A 19,312-nucleotide genomic window follows, 5' to 3' on the forward strand; every position below is an offset into this window, starting at 1 on the left:
GCTAGGTTGGCAGGAGCTGGGACAGAGCAACGGGAGCTCACCCCGTCACAGGGATTCGAACCGCTGACCTTCTGATCAGCAAGCCCTAGGCTCAGTGGTTTAACCACAGCGCCACCTGGGTCCAAAACAGCATCATGTGTGCACCATAAAACGTAATTAGCCCTATACCTTTTAAGAACACCTTTGTGATTGGTAGTCATTTTAGTTACAACTTTGGTTGATAGCTGTCATTCTTTTCATTTATTCCCCCCCCCCAAAAAAATCCTATATATACTGCATTTATTAATTCCTTTGGACTTTTTTAAAAGGCTGGTTGATACATCCATGAAGCTATTTGTATGGGCTATATTACATTTATATATGCCACTTTTCTTCCAAAGATCTCAAGGCAATGTACATGGTTCTCTCCTACTTCCCCTGTTATCATCGCAAGCCTTCAAGGCAGGTTAGGCTGAGGGACTGTGCCTGACCCAAGGTCACCCACTGAGCTTCCCACCCCAGGTCCTAGCGCCCAACAGTCAAATCCTACAAATATGATAGCCAATTTGACATCTGGTGCACAGAGAGGGGAGGCTCACTTGTAATTCCCCACTGCGAACGGAAGAAAAAAGTCTGTACAGGACGACTGATCGCTTGTAAAAACAAGCTGTTCTTCGCAGTCTTCACCGCATCCTGTCACAACACCGACCTCTGAAATGGTCACACAATTTGGTGCAATCTAAACAGAATGTAAACAAACAGATTTCTTCCAATTTGCCAAAAAATAATTTATTCATGTGAAAACCAATTTGGAAAGTTGACAGCGTTTCCCCAATTGACACAAAGCAGTGTGTATCGAACAGTAATACTGGGGGGGGGGGGCAGGGAGAGGTAAAGTGTCTAACTGGTTGTCAGTTAAGCGAGGGCAGTGTTTCGAAGCACCCCTGGAACAGCCAGGTGTCAAGTCTTTGAAAAGGATTGCCTTGCAAGAGGTCTAATGTAGGGTGGAGCCCAACCGCTTGTGCTGAAGCTTACAGCTATGTGGGCTCAAGGCAGACCTTCGCAGTGTGGCAGAAGTGGATTGAGCACACTTATTTCCTTGGAATATAGCCCTAGCTAGGGATGCAGGGACAGGCACGCTATCTCAGCCCTAACCCACCCTGCTGCACTCTCCAAGTTGGAAGGAGCATCTTTCGGAGAGGAGAGCCTTTTCTACTCTTCCGGGGTTTCCCAAATTGTGCGGGGAGCTGGCATGCGCACGCCAGTCTCCCCGACAAGAGATATTCAGCCTTCACCACGTGCGAAGGCTGTGGGAGGGGCAACAGTGAGGGACTGGAGGCAGTGTGGCCAAGGAGCACCGCCCCCATATCTCCATCACATGACAGGGATCAAGTGTGTCAAAAATCACTTCCCCCACAGGTTAGCGCTGCTGTCTGCCTTCAGCCCTAGTAAGGCAAAACCATGTGGGCGGCCATCTTGAATTTCTGAGGCAGTTCTCACACAACTGCTCCCCCCCCCCAGCCAAGCAGGGAGCAGAACAAAGTACTGGATCTACGTCAAAGACCCTGCTCTTTGTGGATCTTCTCAATCAAGCTACCAAATATCTTTTTTGGAGGGAGGGGAGAATGGAAGTGTGTATGGTACCATCCTGAAAGGTAAAATAAAAAAATTGGAGGTTGTGCCAACACAGTGCCCTGCAGACGTTGCTAGACTCCCTTTTGCTCCAGCCAGCACGGCTAAGGGACAATGATGGCGGCAGACGCCATCCAGCAGTGTCTGCAGGGCGCCATGTTGGCTCAAACACTGGAGCTTGTGGCTTTCCTATTAGGCCACGTCAGCGTCTTTTAAAAAGTACCTCAGGGATAAAAGCAAAAGTGGAAGCGTGAAGTACCACAGACTGCCTGATGCTGCAGCCGAGTGGGAAGGAGCAAGGCCTCCCTACCACTCACACAGCCTTTGCCAACGTGGTGCTACCCAGATGTTTTGGACCACAACCCCTTCAGTCCCAGCCACCACAGTACTGGCAGGGGCTGATGGGAACAGTAGTCCCAGGCGTTTGGAGGTACACTCTGGTTTCTCTTCAGGGCATATAAAATCTTTTCTACACGTGTGGCCGTCACCAGGCTGGAGAAAGCTGCTCTCCAAACTAAAAGCAAAGGGGAAATAATGTTTTAAAATGTGGGAGGGGGGGAGAGAAGTCTTTTCTTTTTTTAAGGAGACACCTAGGAATCAAGCCCACCAAATACAGAAGATGGTAGAACTGAGCAACACACTGCTGGGAAGGCGTACAGAGCAGTTGAGCGACACAAGTCAAGGAGAGGCCTTTAAGGTAGCCGTAACATGATTCAACAATGACATTCATAAATAAAAACATATATTTTTTCTTTTTTAAAAAAGATATCACTGTACATTAAGTTTCTATAAAGGCATTATTAGAAAAAGAACAGAGAAAAAATAATCCCTTCCCCCCTCAAATTCATGCCTTAACAATTAAGTGTTTCTTCCCCTTCAGTCTCAGCAGCGCACAAAGCAAACTGGGGTGAAAATTCACCGGCAAGGAGGCACCCAAGTCAGCAGGCACAGAGTTAAGTAAGGTTTTCTGAGGTGGGTTGAAGGTTTGACAGTCCCAAGTGACCCAAAGAATTTTGTGGCGCATTTTTTAGATCCAATTTAAACAAATAATCTCTCCTTTTTGCAATCTATGCTGACCCTTTCCCTGCCACCAAATCCAATCAAAGAACAGGTAAGGTAGCAAGCAGTGAGCTGGATCAAACCACAGAAACCCACAGATCTATCCCATAGGTGCCCATTATCCCACGGTCATAATGAACAGAGCTTATTTGGGTAAAACTCTGAAGACACCTGGGAACGGACAGCACACTGCTTTGCTAAACAAAACCCGGGGAAGTCGTTGCTTGAAACGAGCCTATGTACACTGACTTTTTTACACGCAGATGCCCCGTGCTGATGTCACATAACTAGGCAGACACAGCATTGGATTTGGCAACGGGTATCATTCAGCGCCCAGTGGGCCTTCTACTCCCATGCCCTGAACTCCCAGGGCAGACCTAGACCTTAAGCAAAAGGACATGCCAAAACCAGCTGAGCTCTCCTCTTCCCTGCTTTTAACATCTAGATCGATTTGCCTCAAGCCCCGGCACCGCTAAACTGAGCACTTCCCTGCTCTCATTCTAGAGCATTGGTTGCTGCTAGCAAGGCAAGAGCGGTGCTCAGTGTGACATCAGGATGCTAGCCTAGTTGAACTAGAGATTATGGAGAAGGGAAGACCTCAACCTAGAAAGTCTGCGCTCTTTTCTGTCCTTATAATGCCTTTGGTGCCGGCCCAAGGATCACTCGGACCACTCTGTCAGGGTCGTGACTTGGATGACTCCCTAATGAGAAATTGTAGGTCTTTACTTCTCTCGCAGGATACTGAAAAGTATAAATCACCCCAGCTGATTGGACAGGGACAATATCGGATGATTAACCCTTCCCTTTTGATTGCTCTTAAGCCCATTCAAACTCCTAACACCCTAAATTTTAAGGACTCCGGTAAAACTTTTGATTATCACCCTCCTCTGTGAAATATTTGGCTTTGCAACTCTTCCAGAGACGCAGCCTCATTCTCGCACATCAGGCAGTTAAGAGAAGAATAAATCAAGTATGGAATGCAACTGCACTGTTAAGACAGGTTAAATTAACACAGGCAACTTGGACAGGACAAACATTCATAAATCAAAATAAAAACACAACCACCATTCTTTATACGCAAGCGGGCTAAGGACCTGGGCTGCTTCCAAAGGTTCCTGCTGTGTATTTTGTAAATACAGGGCCAGGTAGAAACCAGGAGGCAGGTGCTTGGCACAACGCGTTTACAACACACACATACACACACACCAAAACCCTGCACCGGACTGGCCCAAGCCTGATTTATAGTGTCAAGTAATGAAACAGCTTTCCCCTGACTTTGCTGTAAAAAAAACCCTGCAAAAAGGGGGTGTCAGTTGTAGCTATCTGGCTGCTGTCAGGTGTCCAGATGTAATTTACAAGCAACTGATAAAGAGTCAGTTTATAAAGTTATCAGCAAATGGAGAGGCGTGCCCCAGATTGTTCCATCTCAGGCTGCAGGTGGTGGTGGTGAGACAATTAGCATAATAGGGAGACAGCAGATTTGAACTCCTCTCTTGGATTTGCTCATTTTCTACCCGCAAGATTTATTTTGTGGAGGGCATATTCAAAGCTGAGATCACCCACCTGCAGCCCAAAATGTTGTAGTCCGGATGAGTTTTAAGATTTGATCCTGGTGATTGCCGAAACTGGCTCCAAGAAAGAACCGGAGGTAAAACTAAGGGGTGGGGAGAATGTCTCTCTGGCCAGTTCTGCAAGCCCTATAAACATAAGACGCCTCCAGGTTGCAGGCGGCTGCAGCGTATCTTCCGATGGTGTTAGGGCATTCAGACGCAAACTTCGCAGCAGCAAATTCTTTTGCGGCCATCAACCGCGGGTGTAAATGACAAAGTAAACGTTAGCTGCTTGAGGTCCTGAAACTCCCCTCCGCTTAGTGGTCCTTCCTTGGACAGTTCCATTGAGTGGCGCAGAGAGGGGGGGAGGTCAGCCAGCCAACCTGCGCAAACGCCTCTCTGCCCGCAGCGTCTTTATTTCATTTACTATTAAAGGTGTGATGAAGAGCACCGTTAAACCGATCTGCGAGAAGAAAAGGGGGTTAAGGATGTTAGCATGGCTGCACACTGGTTCAATGCCATTGTGGTATTTGTTCCCCATTTCACACACAGTGGTGAAAACAAGGAAGCTGCCTTGCACCAGGGTCTGTCTAAATCCAGTGCTGGCCATGCTGGACTGGCAGCAGCTCTTTGGCAAAGACTTTCCCTACCATGTATGCAATCCCTTTTAACTGGCAACGCCAGGGATGGAACTGAGACTTTTGCAGATGAAGAATATACTTTGCCACTGAGCTATTCCCCGTAAGTGAAACACACATATAGGCATGATTCCATGGAGAGTGTGCTCGTATAGTGTGTGCATTTGTTACACCTGCATTTCATCCATTTCCCTCTTTTCGCCCAGGCACCCTAAAATGTTTGTACAGCACAATTTTGTGTGCATTGACTCAAACATCAGCCTCACAATGTTCAATGAGGCTTGTAAGCCTGTAGTGGATTTCAGCCTGAAAATGCAGTAAGGCCTTCAAACACATTCTTAATAATAATAATAATTTATTATTTATACCCCCCCCCCGGAATCTGGCTGGGTTTCCCCAGCCACTCGGGGCGGCTTCCAACAGAAATATTAAAATACACTAATTTCTTAAAAATTAAAAGCTTCCCTAAACAGAGCTGCCTTCAGATGTCCCCTAAAAGTCTGGTAGTTATTTTTCTTTTTGACATCTAGTGGGAGGGTGTTCCACAGGGCGGGTGCCACTACCGAGAAGGCCCTCTGCCCTCTCTGTATTTTATTGCGCTATGTCACTTAGATATTTTTGGGAGGGGGGGGCAAAGAAAGCTACCAACAAATGCAATAAATTATAGCGGCAGTGGTAAATCAATTACAGGCCAAGGTCAACCAATTTTCGGAGGGACAAATTTTCACATTACTGCTGCACAGGACGCAATTCAAACACAAAAAGGAAGTGTCCCAATTTCACACGAGGAATGTTTAGGATGAAATAACATGTGCCATGTAGGCAGGAGGCAGTGGAAGAAATCTGACCAAAGGACCACATTTTGAGAGGCTTAAATGGCAATGAGGTCAAGTCTTGAAACAGTGACTGTGGGAATCTCTCCCAGCATGCCTACCTTCTCTAGATGAGCATAAGACTCTCTGCTTGTGGTTTCCCGACTTGTATCAACCTGTCTTAAGTAAATTTGCATTTTTTCCCAATGGCTTTGTGGGAAGCAATGAAGGGGGGTGAATAAAAAGAACAGGTGGGGCAATCCATCATACCTGCCCCCATTTCCCCGTCCCACCCAAACACTGTCAGCCTCCACATCTATTGTTCTCATACTGATGCTCACCTACCTCATTTGGTTGCTGTGAATTTATAGCAGTTTGAATGTGAAGCAGAGAAGAGACATGAAGTGCTACGTGAAGCGTATCTGAACACTTGAAAGCGCAATACAAATCTTTAGTATCTTTAATCTAAAAAGCCAACGTTGCATCAGTTTCAAGTAAAAAAACAACCCAGGGCTCTTACCATCAGGCTGAAGAAATAGAAAACCGACATCCATTCCAATTTATCGTGAATCAAAGATACCAGTGACTGAAAAGGGAAGAAAATATGAGAGCTATTAAGGCTATCAAGGGGTGGAGAACAACAAGAGACTTTTCACTCTCTCCTCCTCCCCATATGTTATGTCCCTCTTGCTTTTCCTTATTCAAAACACAACCCAGCACCTCCTCATGTGGCTACTCCTTGCCTCCAAAGCTGTCAGGTTTCATCTTACAAACTTTGCTGCAATCCCCCAAAGGCCTGTTGGCATTATTATTTATCAATCATTTATACAGTGCATACAATTTTGTAGGTGCTGCAGAGAGATTTAAAAAACAGCAGAGCCTCCGCTTGCAGGCTCAAAATCTAACAGACAAGATGTAGAGGGGTGGAAATGTGCAGGGGGGGGGGGGAGAAAGAGAGGAAAAACGAACCAAATCAGATATCAATTCTTAAACATGATAATCCTTAAATATAACCTTTCAAATTTGCTCTAACCTCTGAGTTACTGCCACAATCCAGGGTTAACCAGAGGCTGTGGCAGAAGAAGAACCCCTGAAGAAGTGAGGGACTCTTTCCTTCTCAGTATAATAAAAGACATACAACTAACAGAACTGGCAGAAAAGTTGACATGGTACAAACAGAGATGTCTTCATTTAGAATCGTAGAATTGGAAGGGAACCAACCCCCTGCAATGCAGGAATCTTTTGCCCAACGTGGAGCTTGAACCCACAACCCTGAGATTAAGAGTCTCCATTTAGTAAGGATATTCATTCATCTCGAACATTTTCTATCCTGCTTTTCTCTTAAATAAAGGGAACTCAGAGGGGCTAACAGCAGAGCAGGGGCAGGAGCATCTGGGCTCAGGGCCCAAAAACACCCCCTGACCAAGGCCTTTCTATCTGACTCTTGGGACCTTCTCCAGGTCCACCTCCTCTCCCCAGGTCACACCCCTCACCTGTCCCACTGGAATGTGTCCTTCAACTCTGGCAATGCCTGGACAGTGGGGAGAGAGGGTGTGAGTGTGTGTGGAGACGAATCCACTCTGCAAAAGCAACATTTGCTATTGTTGCTTTGCTTACTTTGGCCTTTGGCCTTAACCACCACCGTCATGTGCCCCCCCCCCCGGAAGGCAATGTGGTCCTCGGGCTGAAAAAGGTTCCTCACCCCTGTTTTAGGCGGGCAGAACATTTTTCCTTGGCCTAGATGCAGAGTAGAGCAGCTTCATCCCTCTTCAGAAACGAAACCAAGTGCTTATCCTGAGATTCTGCCCCAAAGTATGTCTTTTACATCGCCGTGGACCCCGACACGTTCAATGGGGTGTGTGCAGTGGGGTTGGGAAAGGTCAAGCGCCTCACATGCAGCCTTTAAGCCTCTCTCTTTTCCAAGATGTTTGGCATACTCCTGCTGTTAGCTTCCCACTATGGAAGACAGCCCTGCTTGCGGAATCTCAGCTGGTTGCTATGGAGATACATTGTCAAGAGATAACGGCAACCTCAGGTAGAGAAAGAAGCGGAGGATGCGATTCATCAGACACAAAAAAGCCCCACCCCACCCCCGTTCCTTCAGGAATGGGTTGAAGTTCAAAAACTGGAGAGCAGCGGGGTTAAAGAACTGGAATTCTAAAGAGGATGCTTGCCATTGTGATCTTCAGGCAAGAGGATCATCTGAGAATCCTCACGCTGCCTTGATCGGAGAGGAGAGGCGTCCGCTTCTTATAAGCGAAAGGCACTCCAGAGACAGCGCAAAGCCAAGAGGGAATTTCCTTCCCCCTCCCGCAGATCAGCGCCACGGATAAGTTGCTGGAATGCTCCCTGGGGCCAATTCAAAACCTACTTACAAAGAAAGACGTGAACTCCGGTCCCAGCAGGCTCCTTGGCACTCCATTACGGAAACCGTAATGGTTACCTTTGCCAGAATGTTAGCTGCAGTCTGGTGCCATACGAACATTTCCCCAGTTCGCCCTGTGTTCTCTTTGGCTTGCACTTCTCTGCTCCTGTTACGCAGGGCCTTAGTAACGCCATCACAGACACATCCAAGTGCCTCTGGTTTCTACAGAATTTTAAGGAGTCTCTCAGGAGGAGAACACCATCAGAAACTTCCTGCATTGCAGGGGGTTGGACTAGAGCAGCGTTTCTCAACCGCTGTTCTGCGGCACACTAGTGTGCCGCGAGACGCTGGCTGGTGTGCGGCGACGTGCGGCGACGAGAAGGGCGATTTGCATTGTCACGTGCCTGGCGGCCGCCAATATACAGCACTGACCCGCCGGAAAGCAATATTTGGCAAGTGTTTCTTACAGTCATAATTATAATATAGGGCGGCACAGAGTTAAATTTTTTAACTTTTTTAATGGTGGTGTGCCTCGTGATTTTTTTCATGGAACAAGTGTGCCGTGGCCCAAAAAAGGTTGAGAAAGACTGGACTAGAGGACTCTCAGGATCCCTACCAATGCTACTATGGGATGATACGATGATTCTCCCTAACCACTTTCTCCATGGATAATTTTATACATCTCTCACGTCTCCACCTTTTACTCACCTTTTTATCCTAACCTCCTAACTTTGTAACTTTTCCTTGTAGGTGGAATAGCTCCAGTCACTTGAACTTTTGGGCTGCCCTTCTCTAGCCGTACAATATTTTTCATCAGGATCGATGTTACCGGAACGAAGATCTTCGCGGTGGCTAAATCTTAAAACCCTCTGGCAGCCCATTTGACCCTTTAAAAAATGTGGAATATCAGAGCCTTCTGCTCTTTGATCCTTTCTCAGGTAAATTTTTTAACAGGTGCTTCTGAACCCTTCTGAATCTCACCTGGCCCACAGCAGCTCCAATGCTCCCAGTCCCATCCACAATCCCCGTCACAGTCGCCAGAGCCTCGCTGCTTCCTTTCACCATCTCCTGACGCCCCAGGTCTGCAGAAATGGCGGAACTGATCATATTGGAAGGGCCTCCGATGAAAAAGCCTAAGGACCATGGAAAGAGATTAAAGGAAAGAATTGAGACCACTGCAAAGGATGGGCCCAGTCTCTGTTAGGAAGCCAAAACGTTTTTCATCTGAACTTGTTAACCCTGCTATATACCCTACAAATACCCATGTCACGGTGGCCGGAGTGGGCTACTTCAGAGTAACGACTCTACACAGCTCTGCATTTTATCTTTTATTGGTGCTGAGTATTTACAGTGCTGATGGCAGTGCTATTTACAAAGACACATCTGTTCAGCTTGAATCAGAACCTCCAAGTGGCTTTTGGCGCGTCTTGCGCCAGCATAACAACTTGGGGAGACCCATCCTCTTCCCCCGACGCTTTCTGCGCAGTTCCGGAGTTGGGGGGACTGGTTTGCCCCCCTTCCTTCCCCCTTCCTGTCCCACCTGGGACGATGGCTCTTCTACCCTGCCAGAGCCTTGGACACCACTTCCTGTTTCCCCACTTGAGCTGGAGCTTTCCCTCTTTTCAGCCTCGCTCGGGGCTGGGCTGGAACTCAGGAGGGGAGGGGCTTCGCGATATCCCTTGCCCCTCACATCCCATGAAGGCACCTTTAATCGAAATGACTCAACTGAAAAGCAGGGAGTTCCAAGATTATGCAAAAATCATGTGTTATTTTTTTTTTTATGGCTCCTTCACAAATCACAAGAACCTTGCAGCACCTTAAAGAATGAAGCATTTATTACGGAATAAACTTGTGTGGATTAAAGTCACCTTCACTGCAGGCATGAGCCTTTATCCCAAATTGGCAGGTTTGTGTATGCAACAAATCAGTCAAGAAAGGCTGGCTTACAGGTAAGCCAATGCAACGTCTCCCTATGTGACGTCCTCCAGCCTGGCCAATGGTCAAGGATGGAGAGAGCTGTGATGCAGCAACATCTGAAGAATGCCATGTTGGCTATCCCTGCTCTAGCCCATCTGGTCTATCTCCACGAGAGGAAAGGAGAAGAGAATACATTGCACCATCCCCACCTAGCTAGGGCCAGGTGAGAATTGCACTGTGCTAGAAACCTAACAAATCACACGTTTATACTCCAATACAGATGGCAGGATGAGATCTGCCTTGTGTCCAGCCACAGCACTTTTCCCCTTACCTGTTATTGCCATGAGAACCGCATTGATGAGTTTGTTGTTTGGTGAACCTAGAAAAAGAAAGGAATCATAGAATCACTGAATTGTAAGAGTTGGAAGGGGCCATGAGGATCATCTGCAATGCAGGGATCTTTTGCCCAACATGGGGCTCGGACCTGCCACCTCCGAGATGAAGAGAAGAAAGAAATGCTTCAAGTTTGTAACTACCCTTTGGCACGAGTCTGAAAAGACCAGGAAGAAATGAGAAGCTGATCATTAAAGCTGCTTCACCAAGGTTATCTGGGAAACTAGCTTGATCCAGCAGCACTCTTCTTATGTCCTCAAAACCAACCAAAAACTCAACCTGGGCAAGGCAATGGGACATGACATTGAAAGAAGGCTAGTACAGTGGCAATGTGGTTCCTGAACGGCTTAGCTGTCAAACAAGTCGGCTCCCGAATGCCGCAAACCCGAAAGTCAGTGTTCCAGTTTGCAAACGTTTTTCGGAAGCCGAATGTCCAACACAGCTTCCCATTGAGTGCAGGAAGGTCCTGCAGCCAATCGGAAGCCACGCCTTGGTTTTTGAACAGTTTCGGGAATCGAATGGACTCCCAGAACAGATCGAACTTCGAGAACCAAGGTACCACTGTATGGGCCAGTGAACTGCTGGAATCACATCAGTCCTTTTGATCATTAGGAAAGGGATTGAAAATGATATCCAGACATATGGAAAGATCCATAGCAAACTTGGGTCCTCAAAACTCTTCGAACGACTGCCTGTTTTGGATGAATTCTGAAGAACAGAACCATTAGGAAGGACTCTGAAACAAGTACATGTCTCTGTTTTCTTTTGTTTAATTCTTTTGGATAACTCTAGGGATACAAATGCTTTGGCATCTTGTAAGTTTATTTACTTTTTCACAGCCTATTTAGAAAATGAGCAAAAAAAATCATTATTTTTTTAAGGGAAGGAATTGAAACCAAAACTATCAGTATCATAGCAGTGTTATAAAAATTTACGAGATTCCCGATGGCTTCGCTCACAAGGGTCATAGGAATATGCAAGCCCACTCACCACGGCAAGGTGATGATCCAGCAGTAAATCTTTAAAAATGTAGTATAAACACTGACAACTGGGAAACACTGGCCTGCGAGCGCTCCAGTTGGAGAACAGCCTTTACCAAAGATGTCATGGGCTTTGAAGAAACTTGATTTCAGGACGCAAGGGAGAAACGTGCTAAGAGGAAGGCACGCTTGGCAAATCCACAATGTGATCAACTCCCGCATGGAAGGACTTGTGGATCCAGAATTGGCCTCCACAGTCACTTACGGAACCATTGTTAAAACCGTGTTTATGGAAGACAATCTTACTCGGCTACGAGTGATGGCCAAAGAAAGAATAAAAATCTATGGGGCACCTGCACTCTGAATACTATGCACAGTTCTGGTCTCATCATCTCACCTATAAAGGACTGTTGCCGCCGCCGCTGCTGGGCAGAGAGGGCTCCGTTTTGTTTTTTGTTTAAATTCCTGTTATTTTTTACCTATGTTATTTTAAACTGTATTAAGGCTGTATTCTTAGTTTTAGATTTTGATGTATGTGGAAATGGTTTTCCATTCGGTTGTGTTATTTTCTGATGTGGTTTATGTATTGTTTGTGACTTTTGTAATTGTGCTAATGCTGTATTGTTTTAATATTCGAGTGGGAGCCGCCCAGAGTGGCTGGGGAACAAAAAATTATTGTTGTTGTTGTTGTTGTTGTTATCTCAGTAAGGATATTGTAGAGCTGAAAAGCCTACACAAAAAGGGGAACCAAAATGATCAAGGGATAAGAAAAACTGGGTCTTTTTAGTTGGAGGGGGGAAGGCGAGTAAGGGAGGGCATGACAAAGATGCATGCAATTATGCATATTGTGGAGAAAGTGATGGCAGGTAAGCTTTCCTCCTTTTCTCACAATACTAGAACTTGGGGCCATCTTTGGAAGCTGAATGTGGGAGCATACAGGACAACAAGCACTTTCCCCCGCACAGCATGTAGTTAAACCAGGGAATTCACTCCAACAAAATGCTGGTCGCTACTAGTCTCTACCTGCACTGTCTTGAGGCAGCGTGCTTCTCAATGCCACTTTGCGGGAATCCCTGGTGAAGAGAGTGCTGCAAGATGCAACTGTTTACTTCCCACAGGCATCTGATTCAGCACCCGATTCAGCAGGACTTTTTCTTAAAACAGCCTTTGCAGGACTAATAGGCTGGAGCAGGGATTCCCAAACTCAGGTCTCCAGCTGCTTTTGCAGGACAGTTCCCATAATCCCCGACCCACTGGTCCTGCTAGCTGGCGATGATGTAGTGCAACAACAATTGGAGACCCAAGTTTGCAAACCCTGGGGGCTGGAGGTTTCCCACTGCTAATTTATGCATTAGAGTTTCTCAGGCTGAGAATGGTAGATTTCCCACAATCGCCCATTGCATGCCTGAAGCAATTATTCCCAAATCCAGGAAGCCGCTCCACAATACCTGCCTCAGCACAGTAAGCAGGAGCAATACCGTTCACTGCCATCTAGCTGGCATAAAATTTGAAATGCATCACTACCTACTCTTATTGGTACCATGACATTCACTTGAGAAACATGCAAAAAAAGAGGAAAGCTGATCTTTCTCTTGCCAGAAGAAGATCAGACACAACACTCTTAAGGTGCAGAATTCTGCTCGTTAAAGTACTTCGTGTAACTCACAAGAGTAGACTGCATAATCCTATGGCTGCAATATTTGCATGCAACGAAAGACATTTTAAACAGTTTGTCTTGCAATCCGTGGGATGCAACAGATGGTCTTTGAGCTAGAGTGGGATCAGGATGAAGATTCTAATTGTGTGGTTTTTGCAGCTGCTGTTAAAATTGCAAAACAATGAGGAACAGGACGAAGCAATGGAGAACTTCTGAAACAACAATGGGATATTAGCTCTGCCCAAGGCATGATGGAGCACAGCAACAACTGGGAAAAGATAGGCATAATATTTTACAAGGACAGGAAGAAACAACACGGACAGAATAATTGCCACACACAGGAAGAACAAGGATGTGGTTTGAATGCTTCACCTGTAGATTTATAAATCATTTAATGTGTCAATACAAATGGAAGTCGTTAATATTGCAGTTGTTATATAAGGGATTGTTATTTTGCCTGGAGTGCAATTGAAATTAATAAGAGCTTGGAACGCGGAAATAAAGTAAATCATCAAACCATCAATTCTAGCATGCGGGGGGCCATCTAAATTGTATAATTTGGCATCTGAATGATTGGTATTAGTAATCGTATTATAATTTGACATTGCTATAATGAGGCTATTATTGGATTATTGTAACTGAAAACTAATAAAAATTATTATCAGGGGCAGCGGAGGGTGGATTCTATTTGTATATAGCAGGGGTCCCCAAACTTACCCGGCTTCAGGCCGGATGCCCACTGCGGCGATTGCGTGGTGGGCCGGAGGGTGGGGGAGTGCATGCAGGGGCGCGGGAGCGCACGGCTGTGCGCGCCCATGCGCATGCACAAACGCTATTTCTGGCACACTCCTGACCTGGAAAGCGCCGGAAATAGCTTGTGCGCATGTGCAGAAGCCTCCTCCGACCCGGTAGTACACCGGAAATTATGCTTGCGCGTGCGCACAAGCTATTTCCGTCGCTTTTCCGCACCGCGCTGGTAAGAGCAGACGGCGGTAGCAGGCAGCGGGGGTCCCCGGGGGGCCGTATGTGGCCCCCGGGCCGTAGTCTGGGGACCCCTGGTATATAGCATCAATCCTTTCTGGCCAGATGAAAAACTTACAGGGAGATCAGACAATGCAGCAAGCAAAGTTTAGTAAGCTAGAGTGGTAACACTACCTGATCCCTACAAAAAAATCTCCAAGTCTGGCTTGCTCATTGATCTGAGCCAATGGTGGAAACTGCTTCTGATGGCTAGAAAGCTCTCACCTACCCCGCTTTAAAGGAGGTTGATGTGACTCATGGAATGCACAAATGGATGTGGATATGCCTGTGTACAGACGCAACACACAATGGTGTTTCATGCATGCAGGCCACCCTGCGTGCCCTTTTCCTCGCTCACCCAAAAAAGAAACATGCAATGCTTTTGTTTGGGGGCTTCCCCAAAGCACTTGGCTGACCACTCTTGGGACCCCTGGGCCTGATCATCCAGCAAGCTCTTCTGATATACTTCATCTGAACTCAAGGCGACCCCAAACCCTTGCCTTATTAGACACGAAGCACCGTCATAACACATTTCAACTGTCTCCTTGATTACGTATCATTGAAGCCACACCATGTGTTGAACTAGAGAAGACAAGGTGCAGGTTACACATGACCCCACACTATTAAACCCCATACCAAGCAGAGAAGTACTCACGGCTGTATCCCAAGAGAGCTGCAATAGCCAAGATGAGGCTAACGGCTAACACCGGGGCTCTCTTTTGCAGCTTGTCAGAGATGAAGCCTTGGATGGTGCCGCCTGCAGAAATAAAAGTGACATGGGGCCTTCTGGGTAGAAATGCAGATGACACTCACTGGTGTGCCTTCAATGGTAACTGTAATAGCAGGCTATAGTTTACCATAAGCAAAATACAACACAAACGGAGGATCAGGTGTCACCGTTTAAAAGCAACGTGATCTAGACATTGAGGCCTGACCGTAGTGTACAGCTTCATGGGTCTCCTCGTGACTCAGAATTCATGCCCAGATTCCAGATGTGGAAGAACACATCACCCCACAGATGTTGCTGGACTCCAACTCCCCCCCTCCCAGTCCTAGCCAGAAGTGTCAATGGGAGATGTAACCCAACATCTTGTGAGGGGCCAAAGCTCCCCCATTCCAGTCTCTCATCCCATCCCAGACCTCTGCCTCCTGAGCTCACTACCATACTAGGTCTTAATAAATATACCCTAAATGCAGCAAAACATATCATGAATAACAGGCAAATGGAAAGCAATTTAAACCCCCGAGCCGGTGCAAAAATGGTGCCTGCTTTTCCCCTCCCACCCAAATCCATTCTCAAGGAAAGAAAAAAAGAAAGAAAAGGGGGGAGGGAGCAATTGCATGTTGCTCTGCATACCTATAATCCCTCCGACATCATACCAGATCGACAGCTCATCAGCTTCCGCCTCCTTCCACCCAAAATTGTCATAGAGGTACAAAGGCAGCCAGAAGAAAAAGGAGTAGTTCACTAGCTTCAAGCAGGCATAGGCCAAGGAATACTGAAAGAAACACAACCCAATGGAAAGCTGTTAGAACTGAAGCAACGTGAGCATGGCAAGCACACCGTAATGGGTTAGAAGGAAGGAGGCCCGGGTTCAAATGCCCAGCTCTGCCACAAGGTTCACTGGGTGGCTTTAGGTATAGAATCACAGAGTTGGAATCACAGTCCAGCCTCCTGCAATGCAGGAGGATTGTTCCTTATGGGGATTGAACCTGCAACCTTGGTGTTCATCAGCACCATGCTCTAATCAGCTGAGCTACCTTGTGTCACATCTCTCTGCCCAACCAGCTTTGCTATTGTGAAGACAAGAGAGAAAGCCTCAATAAAGCTGCCCAACGGTGAATTTCCTGAAGTGTCAGAGACCCCAGAATGAAAGAGGCCGCTTCCCTCACTAGATGATTGTCCTCCAAGCCAGTTTCTTCCAGGTGTTGTTGCATCGCATCCCTGGCCCGAGGCTCATTGGGGTTGACAACATCTGGAGGGCACCAAGTTGGGGGAAGCTGCAGAGATCCCTATGGAGTACACAGACCAGAGTGCCACGTGTTCCTAACAACATCAGGAGCCCTTACCAATATAACCCCAGGTAGACAACAAGCCTGAAAAAATCCAATGGGCCTGGGCTGGCGTGCGTTGCTGCTGCCGCTGCCGCTGTTGCTCAGATCAGCTGCCTGAATGGAGTAATTCTGATCATCGTCATTGTTGTCGTCGTCGCCACTGCTACCAATTAACGGTTCACTGACATCTTCTTCAGCAGAACCATCGCCCTCTTCGCCAACGTCAGGGAGGCCTGGAAGAGCAGAAGGGGCCGCAAATTAAAAAGAAAGGACAACACCATCCCCTCTCCCAGCGATTGCTCTTTCGGGTCATTTTCTCCTCCCTGCTGATTGGCTCGCTTCCTCTCCCATACCTCAGTCCTCCTCCTTTGGCTTAGAAACTCTTCTAGATGGTGTTCTGCAGAGTCGCCAGTTTCTACCCCTGGTCTTCTAGAGCACTCGAAAGTATCCTGTCTGATCCTGGCGTCGGCTCTCTCTGCTTTGAGTGTCTGGCCATTAGTTGGAAGACACAACAAATTAGTGCATTCCCTATATGGCTGCGGCTGAATGTCCCCAAACGGCAAGTTCTGCATCGCTGACGGTGCTGCTGGTACTCAAAAAGCAGGAGATACTTTAAGTCTCTCGGCAGCAGCTCTAACGGAGGAACAGGGAGGAAGACTCTGTGCTGTAGGCTTGCTAAGGAGCTACTTGAGTTAGTTTGCCGCACATCCAATGTTAACCTTTCTCCAAATCTGCCCTTCCTCTAACAACTTCCTCTGCCCTTAGCAGACACACACACCCATGGGCATCCCACCCCAATCTCATCACTGAACTTGGACACTCCTAATCTTGGAAAGACTTAGCGGCTTCAGGGAACAAGAATGTGGGAGAATGTAAGAAAAGTCTCACTCCTATTTCTCCATCAGCAGCCATTCTATCTGGTTACAATGCTTTGGGCTTAGAAACTCTTCTAGATGGGTGTTCTGCAGAGTCACCAGTTTCTACCCCTGCAATGCAGGAATCTCAACAAATATGCATCCGTGACATAGAGGACCATACAGTTGTCCTAGGTCAGGGTTTCTTTCCAAAACTTGGGTCTCCAGATATTTTTGGACTTGCAGGAGCCAGTGGTCAGGGATGATGGGAAACTGTAGTCCATAAACAGCTGGGGATCCAAGTTTGGGAAACCCTGTTTGCAAATGGACGTTTGATGGGAAACAAAAATAAAAAAGGGAAAAATCAAAACAAAACAGGGATTGCCTCCTGCTTGTATTGAACCATTGCTACTTGCTCAAAAGTTGCTCTTCAACCTGCCTCCTGCCTCTGTGCTCACACTGTTTTGCTGCTAGTGTTTTGCTGCATACAGTGGTACCCCGCAAGATGAATGCCTTGTGCAACGAAAAACTCGCAAGACAAAAGTGTTTTGTGTTGCGCGAGACATCTCACAAGACGAAGTTTCCTATGGCCGCGCTTCGCAAGACGAATAGGAACGAGTTAATTAAATGGGTAGACTGGGTAAACGGTAAACCGTGCTTCGCAAGATGAAATTTTCGCTGTACGAAGCGACTCGCAGAACAAATTAATTTCGTCTTGCGAGGTACCCCTGTATTTGTGATTTCATCTCTCTCTACTACCCTGCTTTTGCCTGGCTAATTGACTCGACTTTGTGAGAAATGGGGAATGTAAATGGTTTAAATAAATAGCTCCTGCACCCCACTGGTTCTCAATGCCACTGCCTAAGATGCAGTTTATAATAATAGCAGGAGCTGAGCACGTGCCGAAAAAGTTTCGGAATTTTAGCAACATACTAGAGCAATGTCTAACCCACCTTTTAGGGCCCAATGGTTTCACATGATGGTTTTTTTACAGACAGTTTAGTGCACATGACATCGTCATGAAACTAAAAACAATAAATGCAACAAATTACATCAAGTTTCATTTAAAAAGCAGCAGAAATGAAGCCAAGTGGGCTTCCCCAGGGCTAGAGTTCCAAATATGTGGGGCAAGCACTGAAAAGGCCTTGTTCCTGATGCTAGCCCTGCAGTCCTTACCCGCAGGGCAGAGCAGGGCCTCTGAGGCTGATCTTAACACTGTCCCTGAGATAACCTGGCCTCAATTTTTTTTTAGGTCTTTAAAGGCCAAAGGATGTGTTTTAAGTAGGATCTGGAAATGAATAGGCAGCTGTGTAACCAGTACAGAGTTGGTGGAATGTGAGCTGAACTGCTATCATCCACAAACTATACACTTAATGCAATCAAAGGAAATTGGGCTGCAAGTAGGAAAGTCAGAGGATGTGGTGACCTCACTGCTACTCACCTACTTCCTTGGGGGAAATCACCAGGCCAAAGAAGACAATGATTCCTCCAGCAAACTGTACTGAAGCTGTCACCAGGAAGGCATACTGAAAGAGGGGAAACAAATGCAGAGCTCTTACACATGTATTTTTAGTCTCCTCATCTTAAATTAAGAAAACAGCACCCCCCTTTTTCAGCACTTCATGCCAGTAAAACTGATTTACAAGTTCCTTAAAAACAGCAAACGTTAAGAGATGTACAGAACATGAAAAATGACACAAATAAACACAATGGAAAAACTTAAACAGAACTACTTGGTATAAGTTTGGTGTGGGGAGAAAAAAAAAACCCAGACAAAAAATATGGAGTTTTGTGTTTATGTATTTATTTAGACTGCCTTTCATCCAGCTTTCCTATCCTACCAGATTGGATTACCAGGTTTTAAACAATACAACTTTAATTACAAGTAGAGACACGAAGTAAAATGGGGAAAAAAACTAATTCTTAAGACGATTTCGAAGCTTAGGGGCCGTCACCAAAAAGGTCCATTCTGTCTGCAGGATCACAAGAAGGTACTTATACCCATTTCTTAGTGATTAGGAAGGTTCCTATGGAAGAAGGAACGCAAATATCCTTGACCTAGACCATTAAGGGTTTAGAAGCAAGTGGTAGCACTATGAATATAGCTCAGGAACAAATCTGCAGCAGTTGAAGTTAACAGAGAACAGTGGCACAGCTAATGCCAAACACTAGTTTAGTTGCCATGTTTTGGAGCAGGTGGTTTTCCTGACAGCTTTTGACGGGAGCCCCATGTAGACTGAATTGTAGTACTCCAGATTAGAGGCTACCATGTTATGCACCCTGATATTCGGTGCTTCTTTTCCAGGAAGGTATTGATTAAAGAATCAGCCAAAACTGACAGAACTTCCTTCTTGGCCACAGCTCCAATCTGGGCATCCAGGAGAAGGTCCAGACCCAAGAA

The 19,312-nt window shown here is 46.4% G+C and overlaps 1 protein-coding gene across 1 annotated transcript in view; it reads right to left on the minus strand.

Moving 5' to 3' along the window:
• Positions 1–742: 742 nt before the first annotated feature.
• SLC37A3 (solute carrier family 37 member 3) overlaps positions 743–19,312 on the minus strand; it is a 34,699-nt gene continuing 16,129 nt past the window's right edge. The window contains exons 8-15 of the mRNA XM_035127398.3: positions 18,353–18,437; positions 16,073–16,290; positions 15,360–15,501; positions 14,658–14,759; positions 10,284–10,331; positions 9,017–9,168; positions 6,191–6,256; positions 743–4,683 (exon numbers count right to left, since the gene is read on the minus strand). Coding sequence (XP_034983289.3) covers positions 4,591–4,683; positions 6,191–6,256; positions 9,017–9,168; positions 10,284–10,331; positions 14,658–14,759; positions 15,360–15,501; positions 16,073–16,290; positions 18,353–18,437 — 906 coding nt within the window. The 3' untranslated portion in view covers positions 743–4,590. The remainder of the gene's footprint in view (positions 4,684–6,190; positions 6,257–9,016; positions 9,169–10,283; positions 10,332–14,657; positions 14,760–15,359; positions 15,502–16,072; positions 16,291–18,352; positions 18,438–19,312) is intronic.

Source organism: Zootoca vivipara, chromosome 9, assembly GCF_965207765.1.
Source record: "Zootoca vivipara chromosome 9, rZooViv2.hap1.1, whole genome shotgun sequence".
Taxonomy (NCBI): domain Eukaryota; kingdom Metazoa; phylum Chordata; class Lepidosauria; order Squamata; family Lacertidae; genus Zootoca; species Zootoca vivipara.